Genomic DNA, 22,393 nt, shown 5'->3' on the forward strand with positions numbered 1-22,393 from the left:
TTTTATATTTACTAACTAAATAGTAATTGATGTAGAAAAATTAAAATTTTAAATTTTTTAATTTTATAAATTAAAAATTTATAAATCACATGTCAAAATTTTTAACATAATTAATTTTACAAAATATCTATTAATTAATAGATCCCAAGGCACTACGAATCATAAACGAGCCTCGCTCCTTGCATTTACCTCCAAAACTTTGGCCAAAGAAACCACCCGACAGGGCCTTTGTTGCCCTTACTCCTTCCAACGAACACGTAGATACTTGCAGCGAGTTCAGTGGTTAATGATGAGCAAAAAACCCACCAAAAATGTGAAACACGCAGAGGAAGAACTAATTTCGATTATTCTGGTGCCATTTCGTGTTCCCACTACTACGAATCATCTTTTCCCAATAAGGAGAGACCTTGCCAACCACTTTGGTCCAACGTTGCAGGAAAGAGGCAAATTGCCAGTGTGAGAGGGTGGGGGAAAGAGAGAGAACAATAATGAGAGAGAGGACAAATTTGTCTTTTTCTTTAGAGTAGAGGAAATAAGAGCATTTTTCATCTTTTCCTCTCCCGTTAACGAAGATTTAATTATATTTTAACTATAGAAATTAATCTGTAAGTTATTAAAATGTCAAAAACTCGAAAAGTGAGTTTAAGAAAAATATAAGAATTAATTTATAAATTTCACTAAATTTTAAGACTTAAATTACAATTTACCCTTAAAAGTTCAATCCCATTAAACTTGGTTTAGTGCCAGATGGATCCGACGACCCATTGTTCTTCCCGTGAGACCTAATCCCGTGACCCGGGCCTCGGCCTCTCATTTTGTTACCTTGTCCCAGCTGAGCCCAAAGGCGCAGTCTTTTGAGTTTAGCCATGTTCCAAAATAGAAATTTCAAACTCTTTATCAATTTTCATTTGGGTACAACCATCAAGAATTAATGGTTAATTCTTAACGGCTATTTAAGACAATTTTCCAAATTTAATATTTGGAACTTCAATTGCTAAATACTAATCTCAATTCTCAGCCACTAAATCAAATGGGCCTAGTTTGTTTGTTTTCTTTTACCAACTTTTCATGGGACGGGCGTCCATGCAAAAAATTGTTGGTAAATTTTAGAATATAATCGTATTAATGCTCCTATACTTTTAAAAATATAATTTTTTTTAAACATCAAAAATAATATTTACATAATTATTAATGAAAGTATATTAAGCTAATGATAAAAAGAAAACTACTATTTTTAATTTTTATATTTTAATGAAATTAATTATTTAATATACTATTTTAAAATATATATTATTTAATTCTCTTATTTTTAATCTTTTAAATTATGTAATTTTTTGTTTTCCTTAGCCAATAAATTTTAGTACAAGTAAAACTACTATTTTTCTGTTAATTATTTATTCTTCTATTTTAATAAAATCAATTAATTAATTTTTATATTTTAAAAATATTACTATTTAATTTATATAATTTGATTTCATTAATTATTTAATGTATTTATTTTTTTATATTAAAACTTCTTGATTATTTTCTCTTTATTTTTTTCTTACCTTCTCTTTTTTTTTTCTCCCCCATACTTCACTTTTACACCAAAACCCTTCTTCACCGTAATTATTATCTCTTTATTTTTCATTTTTTTAATAAAAAATGATATAAATTATTCATACAAAAATATTGATCAATTCCCTGTATCTCTAAGTACTCAAAGCGATAATATAAGAAAATTATTTATTTATAAAAAAAATATAAAAATAATGCTTGAATGAAAATACTTAAATAATTTTAAAAAAATATAAATTCAAATGTAATCTCTATATAGGAATATATTTTTCAGAATATTGTATTTTTTAAAATATATAAATTAAATAATTATTTTTATTAAATTAAACAGTCTAAGTAATAGTGTTTTGTAAAATATGTGAATCAATTAATTAGTTTTACTAAAATAGAAAATACTTAAATAATTTAAAAGAAATGTAAATTCAAATGTAATCTCTATATAGGAATATATTTTTCAGAATATTATATCTTTTAAAATATATAAATTAAATAATTATTTTTATTAAATTAAACAGTCTAAGTAATAGTGTTTTGTAAAATATGTGGATCAATTAATTAGTTTTACTAAAATAGAATGATCAAATAGTAGTTTAAACGTTATTAAAATTTATTAACTAGTAAAAAATTTAACGAAATGACTAAAGACTTTAAATAAAACTAAATACAGAGAGTAGATAATATAATTTTAAAATAGAAAGATTAAATTATCAAAATACATATATTAAATAATAATTTCTTCCAATAAAAAGTAAAAATTACTATTTAATATATACATTTTAATAAAACTAACTATTTAGTCCTTATATTTTGCTTACGTTAAACTATGTAGTTCTTTCATTAAATTTTATGTTAGTCAATGTCTATCAAATTTTTCGTTAGCCCCTCTATTTTAGTGAAATTAATTAATTAATTTTTATATTTTAAAAATTACTATTATGTAGTTTATTTATTTTAATAAATATAATTAATTAGTCATTATATTTTAAAAAATATATTTATGGATAAAAATAAAAATTTCATTGTATTGAAATTAAATATAAATTTTAATTTTTTAAATGATTTAAGTATTTTCGTTCAATTTATTTGGCATCATTTCTAAATTTTTCCTTTTGGAATAATTTTCTTAGAATAACACGAATACTTAAAGATTTAAAGAAATTGATTAAACTTTTTATGCATATAACTTATATAAATTTATATCAAAAGATGAAAGATAGAGAGACTAAGAAAGAAAAATGTGTGAGTGTAAAGAAAAAAAATTATCAAGAAAGAGAAATAAGAAGAAGAGTCAGGATAATGAGAATAATAAAAAAAATAAAAAATTAATAAAATTAAATTATAAGAATTAAATAATATATTTTAAAATTTAAAGATTAACGAATTAATTTTATTAAAATAGAGAAATTAAATAATAATTTAATTAAAATTAAAAAAATTTTACCAATAAAAAATTTAATTAAAAAAATAACTTAATACAATTAAAATATTAAAATTAAATATTATATTTTTTTAAAATATAAAAATTAAATATATTAATTTTATTAAAATATAAAAATTAAACAATAATTTTCCCTTAGTAATAATTGTATGCTTTTGCAACATCCAGTGAAGTCTTCAAAAGTTAAAGCGACCATATGAAAAGATATTGGCAGTCTTTTCTTGCTGGCAAAGGATGTGCCCACATCAGCAAACCACCTTTCTGACCTGTGATCACTTATAAATAAATAAATGTGACTATTTTTCTTACAAAGTAAGGAATTTTCCAGAGTTTTTTTTTTAAATAGAATTTTCCAGATTTCTCTTACAATAGAAACTAATTTTTTTAGAAAAATACAAGCATTCAATAACTAATTAACTAAAAGGTTTATTGACTAATTAATTCAAAATCTTTGCGTTTTGAACAATATAATTTTTAAATTGAAGAATTTTTATTTAATATTTAAAATTAACAAAATTTAATCTAAAATTCATCAAATTCAAAATTAATTTTTAATTTTTAAATAAATTTTTTTTAATTTAAAAATTATATTTAAATTATTTAAAATAAAAAATTTTAAATATAATCAATTAAATATTTAGAATAATAAAATAATTATAATTATAATTTTAATTCATGTACATAAAAATATAATCATAATTCATTAATCAATGGAAACAGAACTCAAAAACTAACCTTTGCTAAAATTAAACCTCAATTAACTTTGCTTGACACTCTTAACAGCTAAGCCAAAAAAACCTCCCCGCTCCACGTTTTCCGATTATCTACTTGCGCCTACCGAACCTTCCACACTTCGCTTAACATCCTTTCCTCTCGCTATATATTCGCGACGCATCTTCAATGCTTACTCGTTGAATCGAAACCGCTTAACTTCCGTTAGCCTCCTTCATCCCCGAACCCTAATCAAAACCCTAGCCATTCCCTCATTTTCCCATCACTCTTAAGAACACATCAAAGTCTTGAGATTCCTTTCGGTGTTTCTTCGCAAGTAAGCAAGATGTGGGGCCAACCGTACCGAAAGAGTGATGTGGAGGCCGGCGCCAGACCTCTCTATCCGATGATGCTGGAGAGACCGGAGCTCCGATGGGCCTTCATAAGGAAAGTCTATTCAATCCTATCTTTTCAGTTGCTGGCGACAATTGCGGTGGCGTCCGTCGTGGTTTCTGTCCATCCGATTGCGAATTTCTTTGTTAGTACTGGGGCTGGGCTTGCACTTTATATAGTCCTCATTATTATGCCCTTTATTGGTACAATTTCGCTTTTCTGAATTTTTGATGTTTGTTCTCAATTTTTTGGCTTTTTTCCTGCTCTGTTTTCACGTTTATTTTGCTTTGGCAATTTTTGCAGTTCTATGCCCCTTGTATTACTACCACCAGAAGCATCCGGTGAATTACCTTCTTCTTGGGATTTTTACCATTTCTCTTTCTTTTGCCGTTGGATTAACTTGTGCGTTCACCAGCGGTAAGATTAATTTTCACTTTGCTCTTTGTGTTTTTTTTTTTTCTTTTCATTGTGGTTGGATTTGATAATTCGTGATGTAGAAGCATTTCAGGTATTGGTGAAAATAATTCTTCTTTTTTCATCCTTTATTTGGTACCAAGGATCGAAAGAATTTCTTATTGAAGAAAGAATAAGAATATCGAGTTTCGAATTATAGCTATTCAATGTGGGAGAGATTTTTCAAGCATATACATCCGATTGTTAGAATTCTTTTTTTTTTTTTTTCCTGTTTATTGCTAATTTTTGGATAATGCATGTAACCAAGGTCTGCAAGCCTTATGCATCACACTTCAAAACGTCTCTCACTCATTTAATTATGTTAAAGCTTACTTGTTGATGTTGTTTCCACAACAGGTGGTCTACTTTTGTGGGTTTTTTCTTGGCCATATATAACATTGGCATAAAACAATATAATAGATTGGTGACATGCAGTGATGTGCATCATGGGATGAATGATTATTTATGGTTGGCCTCTCTTTCCCCCAATACTGTCAAAATTTTTGAAGTTATCATGCAGGGAAGGACACAGTTCATACTTACCCTTGTAGTATTTAAGTTTATTAAGCAGTCAGGTGACAAGGTCACAGGTTATGCTTAGAAAAACACGGGTAAGGAGTTCTCTACACCCCCCACCACAGCCACACCTACGATATGAAGCCAACTGCCAAGAAAGACGTTTTAGTCATAGAACTTCCCAATGTTGAGTGGGGGGCATCAATTATACTATCCTTGGTTGAACCCAGAGGGCGTGGCCCATGGCCATGGTATTTATTAACTGGCAGCTAGAAAATTGTGAGCCTTTCCTTGGATTTTTCACAATTGAGATAGTTTCATGAGTGATATTTCCATTTGACTGCAATATCCTGCAATAATCTCAAAACTCTGCCATATTCAATATTTGATTCTTGTATGTGACAAGGTTCCAAAGTTCTGCTGTGCTTAATTTGTAATCCAGCATGTCAATTTAATTAAGAACACTACATTGGCAATATATATGTACGTCTTTTTTTTTTTTTTTTTTCCACGTCCAAGTTGGTAGAAACTTCCTCACTACTTTTGCTCACATGATTTTTATTCTATAATATATATTCTCACAACTTTGTGCATCTTTTTGGGAAACATTATCATAATTCATTGGCTATAACATCTTCTTTCCAATTTTGTGTAGTTTAATGCTGTTTCATTTGGCAACAGGGAAGGTTATTCTGGAATCAGTGATTTTGACAACTGTAGTGGTCTTGAGTCTAACTCTGTACACATTCTGGGCGGCAAGGAGAGGCCATGATTTCAACTTTCTTGGTCCCTTTTTGTTTGGTGCTGTCCTTGTTCTTATGGTGTTTGCTTTAATCCAGGTATAATCATCCTTTAACATTCTTTCCTTTTGGCTGGTTGAACATGATCTCAGAACTCCTTGGAATGTGATATTTTTGTTTTGAATTTCTAATGGTTGATTGGGAATTAATTCTTGTTTCTGGCTGCAGATTCTCTTTCCATTGGGCAGAATCTCTGTCATGATCTATGGGTGTCTGGCTTCAATCATATTCTGTGGATACATTATATACGACACCGACAACTTAATCAAGCGTCACACATATGACGAATACATATGGGCTGCTGTCTCTCTCTATCTGGATGTTATTAATCTCTTCCTCTCGCTGCTCACTGTCTTCAGGGCTGCTGATAGCTAATTGATCAAGATTTGTGCATCTTGTTTGTTAATGGATTAGATGAGATAGTTATCAATATGTAAATGCGACCAAGTTGTTCAGTTCTGCGGCCCTACCTAATATTCCGAGAAACGATGTTAATACTGATAAGTAGTTGATTACATTTTACAATTCTAGCTATTGTTGTCTTACCAGACTCATTGTTGCTGATTCCAGGAAGAGAAATGAATGGCATTGGAGTAGTAAAGGACTGCTCTCTGGGAAAAAATGTCCGAGCGAAACTCGGCCCATGTAAAATTGGATATTGGAGATTGGTTGATTGTTGTTGGGTCAGCCTGTGGAGTTTATGGCATGTTTGGGGTATCTGAATTTAGGGCCTATAATAATAAGAAATTTATAATGTAAATTTTATTTAACTTTAATTAAATAATTTTTAACTCTCTTTTACCTATTATAAGTAATTTATTTATCACTTTTTGAATAACTAAGAATCTGAAGTGTATTAATATTCACAGATCAATTTCTGTTCATTTTATAAGAAATAATAATTTGATCTTTGAATTTAATTTCCGTCAATATATTGGTTATTGTATTAAAATTGGATTTAATTTATCGTTAATGTATAAAAAACGTTCCTTCAATTCATTAGAATAAATAGAAAACTAGAACTTACAAGTGCAGTCACACCGTTGCAACTACCTTCTCTTAACCTCTCTCTCGATATCTCTAGCTCAAAAAATTTGCAATAGTAGTCAAAAGGAAAATGCAACCCACCTTGCATTTGAATTGATCCCCTTTCTTCGTCCTTGAAAAAGCAAATTGTTTCCCATTTTCATCGAGTATGAACTTGTTTGTTGTGGAGAAGCAAGTGTAGAGCGAACCCGTTTTTCACTTCCCAATCCTAAGCTCACTTGGCATTCCATTTCTTGGTCTGAGACAACCAGCTCAAATGTTTGAATCAATTGCCTCGAACTTCAGTATCACCTTGGGTCATGTGTTTAGGACTGCGTTGCAAAAAACTCTTGGATCTTGTTTTACAAAATTCTCAACAGCAAAATGATTTCTCCCCCAAAATGATTTCCAAATTTGGCTAACATTTTTTCAAAATTGAAACATTTTGTCAATTGTAATTATGGATCCAAATCATCTTTTTATTCAGAGAGTTTGAATATGACACATGCATTTGATTTCTCATATAAAACAAGCTATAGCAAAAACATACATGTGATGCACAAAGGAGAATGTCCAAAGAAAGGAATGAGAATAAGCTAATGCTTGAAAGGAAAACCTTTTCTCTAGCATATGCTTTGCTAGATTGTTCTGATTTCACAACTAATATAAACTTGCCGGAGGTTGCTTCCTTTCGAAATTCTGACTACTTTTCATTTCCCAAATGGCTAAACAAGGAACAAAAACCTATACTTACCCTCCTTCATCAAACTTCAACCATGCTCCTAACCACTAAACTTGACAATCTTGAATAATGTGGCCTAAGAAGAGTGACATGGAGGCAGGAGGTCTTAGACCAATTCCAATGGCGTTGGAAAGTCCAGAGCAGCTCTGGTTCTTCATTCGTAAAGTTTATTCAATTATAGCCATACAAGTGCTTGTGACGGTTGCCGTGGCAGCTACAGTTAATTTCGTTGGTCCTGTCACACACTTTCTTGTGCATACTAAGGCCGGGTTGGCTCTCTACATTGTCATCATCTTTATTCCCTTCATTGGTACTGCAATTTTAGGCTAATGTGCTTTATCTTCATCCTTTTATGCATAGTTTTTGGTTAGTTCATGGTTGCAAAATTATCAATGCAGTTCTATGTCCATTATACTACTATTACCAGCTGCGTCCTGTAAATTATATTCTCCTTGGGGTGTTTACTATTGCACTCGGATTTGTGGTTGGACTCACCTGTGCATTCACCAGCGGTAATAGATATACCAAGAAATTTCTTTTTACAATTGAAATTTTGATATCCGTATTCGATAACAAATGGTGAGCTTCTCTTCTTGATAACTTACTTGATTTGATATCAGGAAAAGTTATCCTGGAATCTGCAACTCTTACCGCTGTAGCTGTGGTAAGTCTCACCCTGTACACGTTCTGGGCAGCAAGGAGAGGCCATGATTTCAGTTTCCTTGGGCCCTTCTTGTTTGGTGCCTTCATTGCTGTTCTGCTGTTTGCTCTGATTCAGGTATATAAAAATTTCTATCTTTTTTCTTTCATGCTTCTATAAGGGTATGTTTGGATGAGGTGAGGAAAAGATAAATAAAAAAAGGGTAAGGAATAGGAAGAGTAAAGAGAGTTACAATAAAAAAAAAAAAAATCTCATGTTTAGAAAGGAGTGAATTAATGGAAAGTTAAGGGGAGGTAATGTATATTCTTTATGTTTGGAAAGAAGTGAATGAGAGATAAAATTAAGGGAGTGTTAAAATAGAAATATTCGTAACTATATTCTCTTCTTCCTTATCCCCTTACACTCCAGCGTAAAAAAAATTGATATTTGAGGGGCAAGAGAGGGTAAGGTTACCCTTACCCCATTAACTCATCTCTTTCCAAACAAAGATAAAATAATTAATTATTTAATTATTACCTCTCCCTTATCCTCGTCCAAACAGACCCTTAAGTACACTGTTTGTTCTATATCATGAGTTTTTTTTTTTCCTTTAAAAAATGCAGATTTTTTTCTATATCATGGGTTTTTTTTTCCTTTAAAAAAAATGCAGATTTTCTTCCCCCTGGGCAAGATCTCTGTGATGATCTATGGGTGCCTGGCATCAATCTTATTTTGTGGATACATAATATACGACACGGACAACTTGATTAAACGTTATGCTTATGATGAGTACATTTGGGCTGCAGTTTCTTTGTATATGGACATCATCAATCTCTTCCTCTCTCTCTTAACTTTTTGCAGTGCCCAGGAAGGATAGCTAAAGAAGAGGTATCATTACTGGGTTTTCTGTTTCTTCATTATGCATTTCAGTTTTAGAAATTGAATTTTTGAATTATTTTATATAAAGTTGTTTTCCTGTAAAAAAGAAAAGAAAATCTCAAGTTGAATTATTTTTCATGGCATGTGATCAGGCCTAGCAACTGCAGATTTCTAGCTTCATGTAGGCTTATTAAAATACTGACGGTTCAGGGCTCCAGGATGGACAAAATACAGGAATTCATTTATAGATGAATTCTAAATTTCTAATTCATTTTAGCTAAATGATATAATTCTGCAGAATGGCTATGGCCTACTGCGGTATTACTCACAGGAACAAATTAACAACTCATTGGTTCAATAGAATCACAAGCCTACGTAATTGTCTTGGTTCTGAATTGCCCACTGCTCTTCTTCCATTGGGAGACAATGGATAGAAGCTTGGAAATCCCATCAGTCCACATATCATGTTCTCTCTGGTTCTTGCACTCGAACTCTACAATCCCTCTCGTAGCTGTTTTCAATCCAAAGTATCGACGCTCATCTCCTCCGTCGAACAAGTGTCTTCCTGGCCATGCTCGCATATCCCTGCAAACCTCCAACACCACATCTGCAGTTCAACCAACAGGAATCATTAAGCCCTATCTTGGCTGTTCATTGTAATATAAAGAAACAGAATTACAGCCCCTGATTCATATTTATCAAGTTAATAACTAACTCTTTTTCTTTTTGGTAATGGTCCCTGCAACATGTCTGCTCTTGGTCTTCAGCATCACCTACAAACAGATTTCAGTGTCAATCAATTACAGAGAGATCCTGCTCAAAACCAAGATATTTCAATGGGAAAAATAAAATAAAAAATTCCCCACCTGACCCGATCGGTGAATGTAAACAGAGACAATTTTCCAGTGCAGATCACCTGCAGAACCAAATTGACATTAATTAAATTTAACAGTTTCATGTTGTTCGTCTCCAGCAAAGGGAGGGAAGGGAATAAAATAAAACAATGCCTTTGCGGGTGCGTTTGAGAAGTTCACTGCCCCTGGCAAGGAACTCCAGATTACAGGCACCCAGAAAGTTCTCCCCATAGACCACCTCGCCGCTATAGTTTCGACTATGATATCCATTATTATTTCCCGCACCACAAATTCCCAGACCTCTTTCCGTTGGTATAACTGCTGCAACGTTCAGAACATCTTTCAAAGCTCTTGCCTTCAGCGTTGCCGCCCCACGAAGAGCTGCACAAGAACGGAAATTTCACCATTAACTTGAATTTGGATTTATGATTGACATGTTGCAGGCAATATTTCCAAAAATTTCTCACTTGCTGTGAAGATTACTGTCATTACCAGTTGCTGCGGCCGCTGTAAGAGTGGTGATATCATCATAAGAACGAACATTCACAGCAGAGCTCACCACTGAAGCGAGATGGTCGCGCTCAGCCCCCATAGTCTCAGCAGCCTCCACACACTGTGCAGCCACCAACGTTGCCGCAGATGCGACAGCCATGTCAGTCTTGGCCAGCTGCTCGTTTCTTCCTGCTGCTGAAGAAGAAGCCGTGGCTGATGCTATGGCTGCTACAGCAGCGGCCACCGCAGCTACCGAAACCGCAGCATGAAGCTGCGCATTGTGGGCTCTGGTTTCTTCTTTCTTCTTCTCTTTCCTCTCCTTCAACCACCTCCCAACAGTTTTCGTCCCATTGGCAGCGGTACTACCGCCGTTGCCGGCGCTGGCGCGGCCTCCATGGAATAGGGTGTTTATGGTGTCCTGTGAATTGAAATACTGCATGGACAATGCAATGATTCATTAGCTTGTACAAAGTTCAAACTTTTACTAGTTATAAACGGGCTAACACTGTTCATTTATTGTATATCCGAATAATGGGTAATCTGTAAATGGTAAAAAAGGAAGCAACTGGGTCATCAAAACGAGGCTGCGTTGGTTACAAATTGCAATAGATGCACGCAAAATCAGAGATCACCAGTTTTCAACTTTCAAGAGCTGCAGGGTAAGGAGAGGATGTGATTTGGAAGGGGAAAAGATTTTACTAGGATCTAAAAACAAAAAAAGTCGCGGTTTGCTTCAAATGACCGAGGCAAGCAAAGTTTACTTGGAGACATGACAAGACTTTTTCCAGCTCACCATTTGGGTAGCTTACCTCACTCTTTCACTCCATCGGTCCTTTCACCAAAAAAAACTATTCTATTTCACCTGGAAAACTTCACCATCAGTTTTGTTTACTCGTACTATAGTTTATATCCATGTGAAGAAGTGAAAAGATTTTCCAGAGGATGATAATTTGTTAGTGTAACCATAAGGGTTAAAATGAACTAATTTTTGAAATGCATATATATTAATGTAAATTAACATTGGATCAAAAGTAATGTAGACTCATGGTCCTGACTGCTATTGAATGAGCCACAGCTCAGCTCAAGTGGCAGCCTTTCGTTTTCTCTTCTGGATTACTTCTGTATTGAAGAGTGGAGACTAGATTGAGAACATTAAACTTAGTAGACAAGACACCACAAAAAGATCTTAGGGGAGATAAAGGTTTTATTGTAAGAAGACAAAAGCATCCATCTGCAACTTCTGTAATATAATTCTATATAATAAAAGCACTAGTGCACAAAGATTGACTGAAGCAGAAGTGATTCCAATTCTGGCCTTGAAAATAACTAATAGCAACAGAGGTGGTGTGTGGATAGTGGAGAAAGACGGATAAAGCTGTGATGACATTGATATACTGTCCTCTATGCCCTACCAAAAACTGGTAAAGAGAATATATAGTAATTGTAACCACAATTACAAGGACTTTCTTGCCATAAAATGAGAGTTATACTAGACCTTAACCACATCGTCAAATTCTTCAGAAGGTGAAATTGGGGGGCTGTCCAATTCTCCCAAGTTCAAAGGTCCACTGCTGTGAGAGAGCCTCCCTGATGTCAATGGTGACACTTCCTGCAAATTGTAACTAAGACCATGAAAACCAAACCAAAAAGAAGTCCTCTAAATATGAAATCAAGAACAACAATAATCAAGTAATACAGCAGATCAGTTCAGGAATTAATTTCTAACATCCCTCTCTCGCATATTCTTTAAATTCAAATCTAAACCGAAGATAAATTCTAAAGCCAATACTCATGCACTCACAGATTGTGACATGATACGCTCGAGGACTAGCTGGGAAGTAGCAGAAGAAGTGAAAGAGAACTGGTTGGCAGAAACACAGTCCTCATTCTCAGCAGAAACATCTTCGAGTATAGAAGTGGTGGTGCAACTGGAGTTACTATTAGTCGACTTGTTGGAAGCCATGCAAGAGAGAGCTTTGGAAACTTCAAGAGCTGAGACACTCCAAGACCTTGAGAGGAACTCCATGGGAACTTTTGGGCTTTCAGGCAGTTGCATGGAGCAGGCAGAGTTGTGCTCCAGCTTGCGAGGGGTGATGAGAGGGATCTCTTCCATGGGCGAGGATGATCCAGGAAACGAGCTGGATTTGAAATTTTAGCGAAGGAAAGTAGGGCTTTAGGATTACTTTATACCCATAGGCTCGTCTAGTCCTTTTTTGTACATTTATCGGTCTGTGCTTTGTCAAAGCAGTGGTTAAACAATAAACAACACTGAACAAAGTGGGTCGGGCTGGGGTTAGTATAGGAGGCATGCGGTCATGTACCATGTTGCGCCTCGTGGCGCCATCATTGGCGGCCACTTTTTGAGTCTTATGATTGGTTAAGCCCGATTTGTGTGTATATATATACACACATGATGCTGTGATGTATTTTGACTGTGTAACTACTTCAACGCTTAATGATATGTACTAAGAGCAGAGATTAAAAAGTATATCAATAAAGTAAACGTTTTTAAAGTCTAAAATTACTATGATATATATATATATATATATATATATATATATATAAACTGAATTAGATGAACATTATGAGTGGTTGCTGAACCTCCAACAGAGTGCAAGATATTTGGAGATACTTTTGTATGTGATCTCGAACTTCTCAATGAAAACATCTCCAATTAGGTGCATGGCCCTAATTTAAACTACCATTTGAATCATGATTGGATTTCTAGTTAGACAATCCAATTGGATTTATTTATTTATTTATTTTTGAGTTAGCTTAAAGCATTACAAGTGACAAATCAATGAATAAATAGATAACTAAAAAGAGAGATGGGTACACGGCACTCTCTACAGTTCTGAAAATGGCAGGGAGGGGGAGGACCAAGAAAACCAAAGGTGGTGACCAAGTTGATTTTGTTTCTTGCCTGTCTAAGGTGTTGGCAACGTCCAAGGCCGACAAGCTTGGACGTCCAAACAAATCTGGCTGCTCTATTTTGCCTCTACAGTTTTAGACACAAAGCTGCTCCTTCACCACCAGACCTTATGCTAAAATACGCGTGCCTCTATACGTCATCATCTTTTTTCTTTTTCCATCTTCCCTTCTTACAAAGTCTTTTTTTTTTTTTTTTAAACTCTCCCTCCTGATCAGAAGTCCAAATCACAGCGAGAAAGCAAAACCTGCTTTTTCTTCTTTTATAAAAATCTTTTTCTGATTCTTGCATGGTGACCACTGGCTAAAGAGAGGGCCTTTATTCCTTCTGCTACTTTCAATCGGTGACACTACGGCCACCCTTTATAGATATGTTTCTTTCCATTAAAATTATCCAGTCAAGCATTCAACATTATTTTTTTCGTTTTAAAGAAAGAATCATTTATCTGAAATTATTGGATACATAAATTGCAATTTCCGTACCCTATGGCCTCCACAGGCAATCCTTGCATGCACCAAAGGAATTGATTGAAGATGAAGAAACTTTATTTGCCTGAAAACATTTGCATCGCGGACCTATGTAGCACGGAAATGAAAATGCGGACATGAAAAATGCGGACACGGAAAAACGCGTAAATGGATATGAAAAAAAGGCATTTTAAAAAATATAAAAAATAAAAATATGGGGAAGCGTGTAAATATAAAAAATATTAGGATATATTTATAAGTATATATTAAACATCTTTCATGATATATATATATATATATATATATATCATGAAAGATGTTTAATAATAAATAAAGTCCAAATCAACATTCAAATTCAACCATAAAAATACATATTTAGAAGTTTCATACTTATAAGAAATAAATAATAATTACAACACATTCAAATGTTAAAAAAGAAAAGATAATGAAATTTATGACATTTCCTCAACTTCACTGTCTTTTTCCTTCTCCATACTTGTAGTTGCATTTTCATCAAATAAAACATACTCGAACTCTGGTTCATCCAATGAAAGGTTGACAAATTCAAGAACTCCCACATCTTTCATACTTCCAAATTGATCAACACCAACATCCCACAATTTTGTCTTCTATAATATTGGAAGGAGTTTCTTGACAGAAGATGAAAATTATTATGGATAAAAACCAAGTCCTCTGCACGTTTTGGAATTAATTTATTCCTTCTACATGAATGAATAAAGGAATAAATAATCCAATTTCTTTTACAACAACAGGAAGAAGTAGGTTGTCCAAGCACTTTAAAAGCCAACCTTTGAAGTAAAGGTGCATTAGAACCAAAACATGCCCACCATTTTCAAGGATCTGTAACATACATACTTCCAATAGAATCAGGATCAGCAAAATGTACACTTTTCAAAGAAAAATTTACAAATTCATTATTTGCTCTAATTCGCTCATCTTCATTAGAAAAAATCATCCTAAAGCATTTAATTCTTTCAGTTGATACTTCTCCATCCATATGAGGAGGTACTCTACCTTTTCCCTCTTGAAGCCATTTTTCACTATAAAATCTTCAAAAATAAGAAAATAAATTTAGAAAATAATAAAAAAATTATAACAAGAAGATGAGTATGTAAGTTAGAAATTTACCTTGGATTTAATAAATGAGCCAAACAATGAAGGAGAGTGTTGCTCTTTGCCCAACGATCAACAAGAATTCGATGAACCACATAATAGAAAGGAGAAAATTCATCGGCTTACTTTCCTTCATGATAAAAAATAACTTGCTTTACCTTTTCAATCATAGAATCCCACAACTCATAAACCAAATGAAGACATGGTTTGTCTGCATCACAAACTCTGATCATGTCATAAATGGGCCCAGTAAAAGCAAGGATGTAATCAACCTTTTCCCACCAATCCTCATCTACCACTTTATCACGAATAAATCTAGCTTTGCCTTGGTCATCTTCTCGGTATTGTGCCCATTGATCATTCATAACCATTGCTTCTAAAGCACGCCTAATAAGTTTAAATCTTTTAAGCATCACAACAATATAAGCAAAACGAGTGTCAGCAACTGAAAGCAATTTCAAAGGGCTAAACCGATTATAAATTGCAAGCCTCATAGAATGATTCATTATAAAATTTTTTATTTGCAAAGCATCCCCATGGATTTCAGTGATCTAGTGACACACATCATAAGTTTCTTGATTAGTTTCTAAATTTTTTGCTGCACATATATTCTTCAAAGTAAGATTAAGAGTGTGCACAACACAAGGAGTCCAATAAATATGTGAAAACATTTCCTCAATGATTTCTCCAGCACCTTTACAATTTGAAGCATTATTAGTAATGACTTGTACCACTTTTTGATGACCCACCTCATCAATTACTTCTTTTAGCAAATTAGCAATAGATTGCTTATCTTTCACTTCACTAGAACAATCTACAGATTTGATAAACATGGGGTCAGACTAAAAAACAACCATAAAATTAATCAAAGGCCTCCTCTAGGAATCACTCCATCCATCACTCACAATACTAACACCCTTTTCTAACCAAGTGCTTTTAATTGGTTCAAGCAACCTCTCTACATTTGCTTTTTCTTGCTGAAGTAATGTGGTTCTCAATTTGTTATAACCAGGCGGCACATAACCACCCAAAGCATGATTAGCAGTAAAAGAATAAGAACTCATATAATAAGGATTTCTAGCAAAATTAAAAGGTAGAATCCCAGTGTAGAACATTCTAGCAATCTTTGCATCTAATTGAGCTCTAGTTTGTAAGTCAAAAGCTTTACCAAGAGGAGAATCATTAACTCTTCTTTTCTTCAAAGCTACTGAAATACTTGGTTCAGTTATATTCAATGAAGGAACAGAAGTTATACTAATAGGCAAAGAAACTCGCCTAGATTGTAAACTGGTAATTCTGTTTGTTGCCTCATCCTCCTGTTTCCTTATTTCAGAAATACTATCATTCATCACTTTTTTACACACACCAATCCCTTTTCCAGTGATTTTCAATAAATGAGCCCTCACTCTAGTATAAGTCCCTTACTTTTTTTGTCCACAAAAATTACATATCCATTTACAATTACCCCCTCCTTCTCCAGTTTTCTCAAGTTTAGTTACATATCTCCACAAAGGATTAAATTCTTCCTCCCTAGTTTTTGAAGAAGTGGCACTAGTGCTATTTGCTTAGGTAGAATTAGAGTTCGAAGAAATCCATTCAAATATTTTCCTATCAAAATGACAAAAAGAAAATGCAATTTTATATAATTTACAAATTATTTAAACAAATTATATACTAAGGATTAAAGCACAATGCAAATTATATATTAAAAGATTAAAGAATTAAATAATAGAATTGAATAAATTGACTATAAAAATTATTATGAAAAAATTTAATATATAATATAATGATACATTAAAACAAATTATATTAAACACATTATATATAAATTATTACAAAAATATAAAATATATTAATATAAAATACAAAATTTGAATGTTGGAATTTATTTTATTTATCATTAATTAGAATTTAAACTTGAAATTTTATAATTTTAAAAATAACTTTAAAAATATATTTACATTTGTCTTAATTTCCTTCAAAATGTTGATTGTAAAAATATGGCAAATCTTGAAAATTTTTAGTGAATTTGGGAGAAATTTTTTTTATCTTTCTTTTTTTTAAAAAAAAATATTTATGATAACTCCTCAAATTTGGTTTGAGAAAAATCTAATTATGGAATATACATTTAGAGAAAAAAAATTGATATTAAATGTGATAAATTTATGATTAATTAATGGAGTAAAATTGTAATTAATTAATGAAAGTTGCTTAATAAAATTGTTTCTCAAAGAAATTAAAAAAGGAAAATAATAAATTAAATAATAATAAATTAATCAAATCCCTATATAAACCTAATACTGCACAATCGGGAACCAGAAAGAAGAAAGGCCATCGTTACCTATGATTTACTTGTCGTTCCTCCCTTCTGCTGCTTCTTCTTCTTCTTCTTCTTTTGTTGGTAAGGATGGAGAGGGCACATCAGAGAGTGAATATGGCAGACTAGAGAGAAAAGAAGAGAAAGGATGTTGCGATCCTTACCTGCGATGCTGCCGTTGAAGGTTTGATACTCCCTTTCTTCTTCTTTTTCTTCTTCTTCCTTTTCTGTTGATCTTGATGGTGAATGTTGTGAAGTGATCGATTTTAAACTACCCATTTTCTTTTTTTTTTTTTAATTTTCTTTGAAAAAATGTGTTTCCGTTGTCGAAAACGCGTTTCCAATTTCCAATATTTTCAGAAACGGCTCGGAAATGTTTCCCACCCGTGTTAGGTCGTTTCCTCATCGGAAACATTTTCAACACTAGGAAACGTGACCCAGTGCCGTTTTCATGCTTCATTGTCGCCAACTAGGCTCCTATAAAGGGCTGACTTGCCAAGGCTTCTATACCAATCGAATCTCATGACTGAGGGGCCTCGACTTTTTTAGTTGAGAGGGAGACTTGGAACTCACAAAATCAAAATTAAAGTGCCTAGTTGCCTATTGCTATGTATGGCACATTGCTACAGGAAAAAATTATATACAACCGTAGATAACATGCCCATAAAATTGTGGTCTTTCTCTTGACATGCTGCCATAAAGATCAAGAAACAAGATGCACTCCAATGAGTTACTAGTGCATCTAGGCCAAATTTTTTAAACACGGTTTGGTTGAAAGCATTTTTTAGTGGTCATTAATGCAAATCGCTACCACAACAAAACCATCAAGCAATGTGATTCAAAATAAATATCAGAAGAAGCCTCACCAAAATTGCATTATGCATCATATAAGAACCTCAGGAGCTATCTATTGGATTGCATTCTGCCACCCTAGTACTGCTTCATAGTTTCACGAGAGAATTCTGCAAAAGTCATTTCATCCTTCAACCATGATGAAAGCAGCAGGATAATTTTATGAATATCATATCATGAGTAAATTCATTTAAGACAGGTTCTATAATACGATGCCATTTCCGCTATCAGATAAACTACGAAGGGACACACTGTGTTCTATAGTGTAATCTGATATCGATAAGGTTTTGTCTAAGTAGGTTGCAAAAACACTACAAAGCTCTCTCTGCTTACATTTTCCAACTTCACCAGTCTGCATATACAGTATAGGCTTGATCGAATCTTTCCTTTTGATCAAATATGAGCTGATTCCTCAATTTGAATGACAAAACTTTCTGAAGAAATCTTTACCATGAGGACATTATTCATGTTGGGATCAAAGATTTGCAAATACGAATGGCCAGTAGCCATTACAAGGGCATTCTTGATCACATGATAGTGAAGATTGATCTGTCACCATATTTTCTGATAAACATGAGGGCAGAAGAAACATAGGTGCCATCAAAACAATGAAGAGGCCATAATCATAATAGCACTGCTGCCATAAATCCATCTCATTTCCACATGATCCAACCTTATTGCTATCCAAAATCAAGTTTGAACCTTGTAATTGTTTTTTTCTCACTTCTTAAATAGTATTCTTGGTCCTTTTGGAATTAACTTGTTTTTTGGTGGATCCCTTCTCCCAACTTCCCTCATAAAATGTTTATCTAGAATTGAATGATAATTAATGTATAAGGTGACCTTTTGCTTTGCCAGATTCTAATAAAAAGCTTTGTTCCAACTGTTGGCCACCAATAAACTCATCACATATTCGAGCAAGATGGAGTCCTAGTTCCATCATGCAAAATCATAACTCTTTCAAGGCATATCCAAGATTTTTAAAATCATCTTCCTGAAATTTTCTCACCTTATCAACATCCAGATGAGTTGATTCTAAATTCGAGCGCTCATTCTAGTAGGAGCAGATTCCAGAGCTTCTGCACATTAGAGCTGCATTGCAAAAGAGGACACATTTCTATCAGGATTCTTCAGAGGAACATCACTTCCCAAGTTGTGCCACTGTACATTAAGAAAATAAAGTAACAAAATAAGACCGTTGAAACTAGAAATAATAATGCTCATGTCTGCAACAAAAACACCAAAAGGTGAAAGAAGAAGGTAAATAATGATTATTAAACCCACAAATGAAAAGGGATGAGCATTATCTGTTTAATACACATCCAATACAATCCCCACAATCAACCTAGCCATTATTTTGCTCATGCCACTAAGCTTTCTGATACATGCATTTTATATAGTCATTTAGGTTAAATTGCATAGTCATTTTATTGATTTGTTAATCATTTTTAATTAATTTTATTAGTCATTTGGTTAATTTTTCATAATTATCAATTTTTGGACTAATTTATAACTTTTGCTTTTGTTTTATAGATGAAATGGTATTTTTGAGGGACTAAAAAGTAATTATACAAGTAAGAAGTGATTTCCAGATCCAAAAGTGTTAAAACAAAACTTAGAAATTGAAGAATATGAAGTGGCTGAAATCTGCAAAACTTGTTGCATAAGCTGTGCAGTTTTTGCATAGGAATCAAAAGAAATTGTGAACTTATCGAAAAGTGCACAATGTGCCGCATAGCTTGTGCACTTTCAACGCGCCCCCCCCCCCCCCTCCCCCCATGCAATTTCACGAAAGGAATTTCAAATGGTCAAAACTTGCACAACTGGCTGTATAACTTATGCAACCCCCTATGCAATTTCACTGAAGGAATTTCAACTGGCCGAAACTTGCACAACTTGCCATATAACCTGTGCAGCTCAGTTATGCACTTTCACGAAAGACTTCAAAACATGCAGACAATTGCATAAGAAACCCGCATAGCTTGTGCAACCTCACAGGAATCCTCTGGAAACTGTCAGATTTACACAAGATCTTACACAACTTGTGCACATCTTCATAAATGAGCTAGAAAGGAGATTCTCCCACATAAATCATTACCTTACACACCTCATATTAAGGCTTTTGTCAGAGAATATAAATAGAGACTTTTTACCTCATTTGGGGTAAGAAGAAAGAGGAGAAAGATAGAGAAAAGAAAAGGAAGCAGGCAGCAGCCGACAATCTTCTGTTCCTTGCCCATATTTGGAAACTTCTTCTTTTCTTTACCATTTTCTAGATTTCTTCTACTGGGTTTCTTACTTCTTAGTTTATTTTCCAGATTTATTACCTAACCTTTTACATTAAATATGGATAGTGAGTAGTTTTTCTAAGATTCTGGAGTTTGGGTATGTAATATTTAAGATATTTTATGGATTTTAATTGGGTAATCCATATTTTATGGTTTTTATGAGGTTTTATTCATTTTTTGTGTGTAAAAGGACATACTAGTGTAGGATCCCATTAAGTATTATTCATAATCCTTTGTTAAAGCACCAAAAGGAGAAAACCTTGAGATAGATAATCAATAAATTGAACTTAATTAACTTAGATCTAGAAATAAACTAAGGAATAAGAGGATTAACAGATTGATTAAAGAACCTAATGGGTTTTAGTTAATTTTAACTACATGTATAATAACCCGCCTCTTCGGAATGGCAGTGGCCACGTGGAGAACGCTGTGGTAAAAGGGCTGGGCGTTGCTTGAAGTCCAGGGCAGGGGGTAAGAATAAACTGAATCATACATTGAAATTGGGGAAACTAATCACTAGAGGCGCTTTTTGGTGGAATGGCCTGGAGAGTTGGAAGAACTTCGGGGTTAAGTGTGCTTGCTTGAGAGAAATCCTAGGATGGGTGACCTCCTGGGAAGTTCTCCATTCCGCCTATGGGACAAAATCGTGAGACTCAGGATGGGGTTGGCGAAAGCGAACAATTCTTCTAGTGATTGGAGTAGAGGCATTACACCACGAAAGTAGGATTGAGTTAATCGTTAAGACACTCTTTGTCTCACTCGAAAGGATATCCAAAGGATTTAAGAATTAATCTCCTTGAAACCCATAATTTTCATGTAGGGGTGAGCATTCGGTTCAAACCGAACCGAATCGAATTAAATCATGAAAACTGAATAACATATTTTAGAAATCGAATCAAACCGAAATGGATAAAAATCGAATCTAACCGAATAGCTCTATTTCAGTTCGGTTCGGTTCAAACTAATCAGTTTTATTTTTTATTAATTTTTAATTTAGACTTGATTTTTAAGTTAATTGGTCTAATTTTGACTTTGGTTTAAACCTAATAACCATTAATCAATGAAATTAAACAATTTATATATATATAATTAAATATAATTCATAAATTTCTCATAAAAATAAATCAATTCAAAAATCGATTTGGTTCAATTTGGTTCAATTTGAATATATAAAATTACTATTCGGTTCGATTTAACCTATTTTTTCTCTTCAAAATCGAATTAAACCTAAATAACCGAAATTTTTATAATATAAATTTTAACCGAACTGAATTATTTTAAAAACTGAATCGAATTACCAAATTAAGGAAGTTCGGTTCGGTTTATTTGGTTTGAACCGAATAATGCTCACCCTTATTTTCATGTGTTTGGATAACTAATTTAAAATCCCAAAATAACTTGAATATGAACCCCTAAACTCCGGAATCATTTTATCATTATTGTCGGTTATTAGTAAATTTTAATTGATTAATACTTTAATTCTTGCCTTATTTCATTAGTTGAGTGTCACGACCCAACCTATGGGCCGGACCGGCACTAGGACCTAGGCCAGCCTAAAGCCCCCAAGGCCCGTAGTAAGCCTAACTATTCATTAACCCAACTCTAAAGCCCATTTGGGCCTAATTTCAAGAAATCAACCGAATAGAGTCCGGCCATAAAATGGACCTACCAACGGGAAATTTTTGACTCACCCGACCTGTAAACACAGTAAATGCTCAATTGGGGAGCTCAGCTCACCCTCCACATACTCATATCATCATAAAAACATATGGGAGCTCAGCTCCCTCATCCAGTCCATCAAACATGCATATCATTATACGTTTACAGGTCCAACATGGTAATAATGTTACAGACCAAAATCAAATAAATACTTCTAACACATGCGGAAATTCTAGGAGTAAATAA

The 22,393-nt window shown here is 33.4% G+C and overlaps 3 protein-coding genes and 1 pseudogene across 3 annotated transcripts; 2 read left to right on the plus strand and 2 right to left on the minus strand.

The window, feature by feature from the left end:
• Window positions 1-3,720: 3,720 nt before the first annotated feature.
• On the plus strand, window positions 3,721-6,469 carry LOC110632602 (protein LIFEGUARD 2). Its single transcript, XM_021780879.2, has 4 exons — window positions 3,721-4,302; window positions 4,403-4,516; window positions 5,750-5,907; window positions 6,037-6,469. Exons 1-4 carry the CDS (start codon window positions 4,053-4,055, stop codon window positions 6,241-6,243), a joined length of 729 nt encoding a protein of 242 aa, XP_021636571.2. The 5' UTR covers window positions 3,721-4,052; the 3' UTR covers window positions 6,244-6,469.
• An 874-nt stretch (window positions 6,470-7,343) lies between these two features.
• Window positions 7,344-9,433, plus strand: LOC110632585 (protein LIFEGUARD 2-like). Its single transcript, XM_021780859.2, has 5 exons — window positions 7,344-7,946; window positions 8,035-8,148; window positions 8,257-8,414; window positions 8,947-9,164; window positions 9,308-9,433. Exons 1-4 carry the CDS (start codon window positions 7,706-7,708, stop codon window positions 9,151-9,153), a joined length of 720 nt encoding a protein of 239 aa, XP_021636551.1. The 5' UTR covers window positions 7,344-7,705; the 3' UTR covers window positions 9,154-9,164; window positions 9,308-9,433.
• Window positions 9,376-12,776, minus strand: LOC110632584 (VAN3-binding protein). The gene is made up of 7 exons (XM_021780856.2): window positions 12,303-12,776; window positions 11,997-12,110; window positions 10,502-10,934; window positions 10,163-10,390; window positions 10,022-10,071; window positions 9,871-9,928; window positions 9,376-9,762 (listed from the first exon to the last, which is right to left on the minus strand). The coding sequence occupies exons 1-7, from the start codon at window positions 12,612-12,614 to the stop codon at window positions 9,527-9,529; spliced, it is 1,431 nt and encodes a 476-aa protein (XP_021636548.1). The 5' UTR covers window positions 12,615-12,776; the 3' UTR covers window positions 9,376-9,526.
• Window positions 12,777-18,251: 5,475 nt separating this feature from the next.
• LOC110632595 (uncharacterized) lies at window positions 18,252-20,440 on the minus strand (annotated as a pseudogene).
• Between the last annotated feature and the right edge of the window lie 1,953 nt (window positions 20,441-22,393).

This window comes from Hevea brasiliensis, chromosome 2, assembly GCF_030052815.1.
Source record: "Hevea brasiliensis isolate MT/VB/25A 57/8 chromosome 2, ASM3005281v1, whole genome shotgun sequence".
Taxonomy (NCBI): Eukaryota; Viridiplantae; Streptophyta; class Magnoliopsida; order Malpighiales; family Euphorbiaceae; genus Hevea; species Hevea brasiliensis.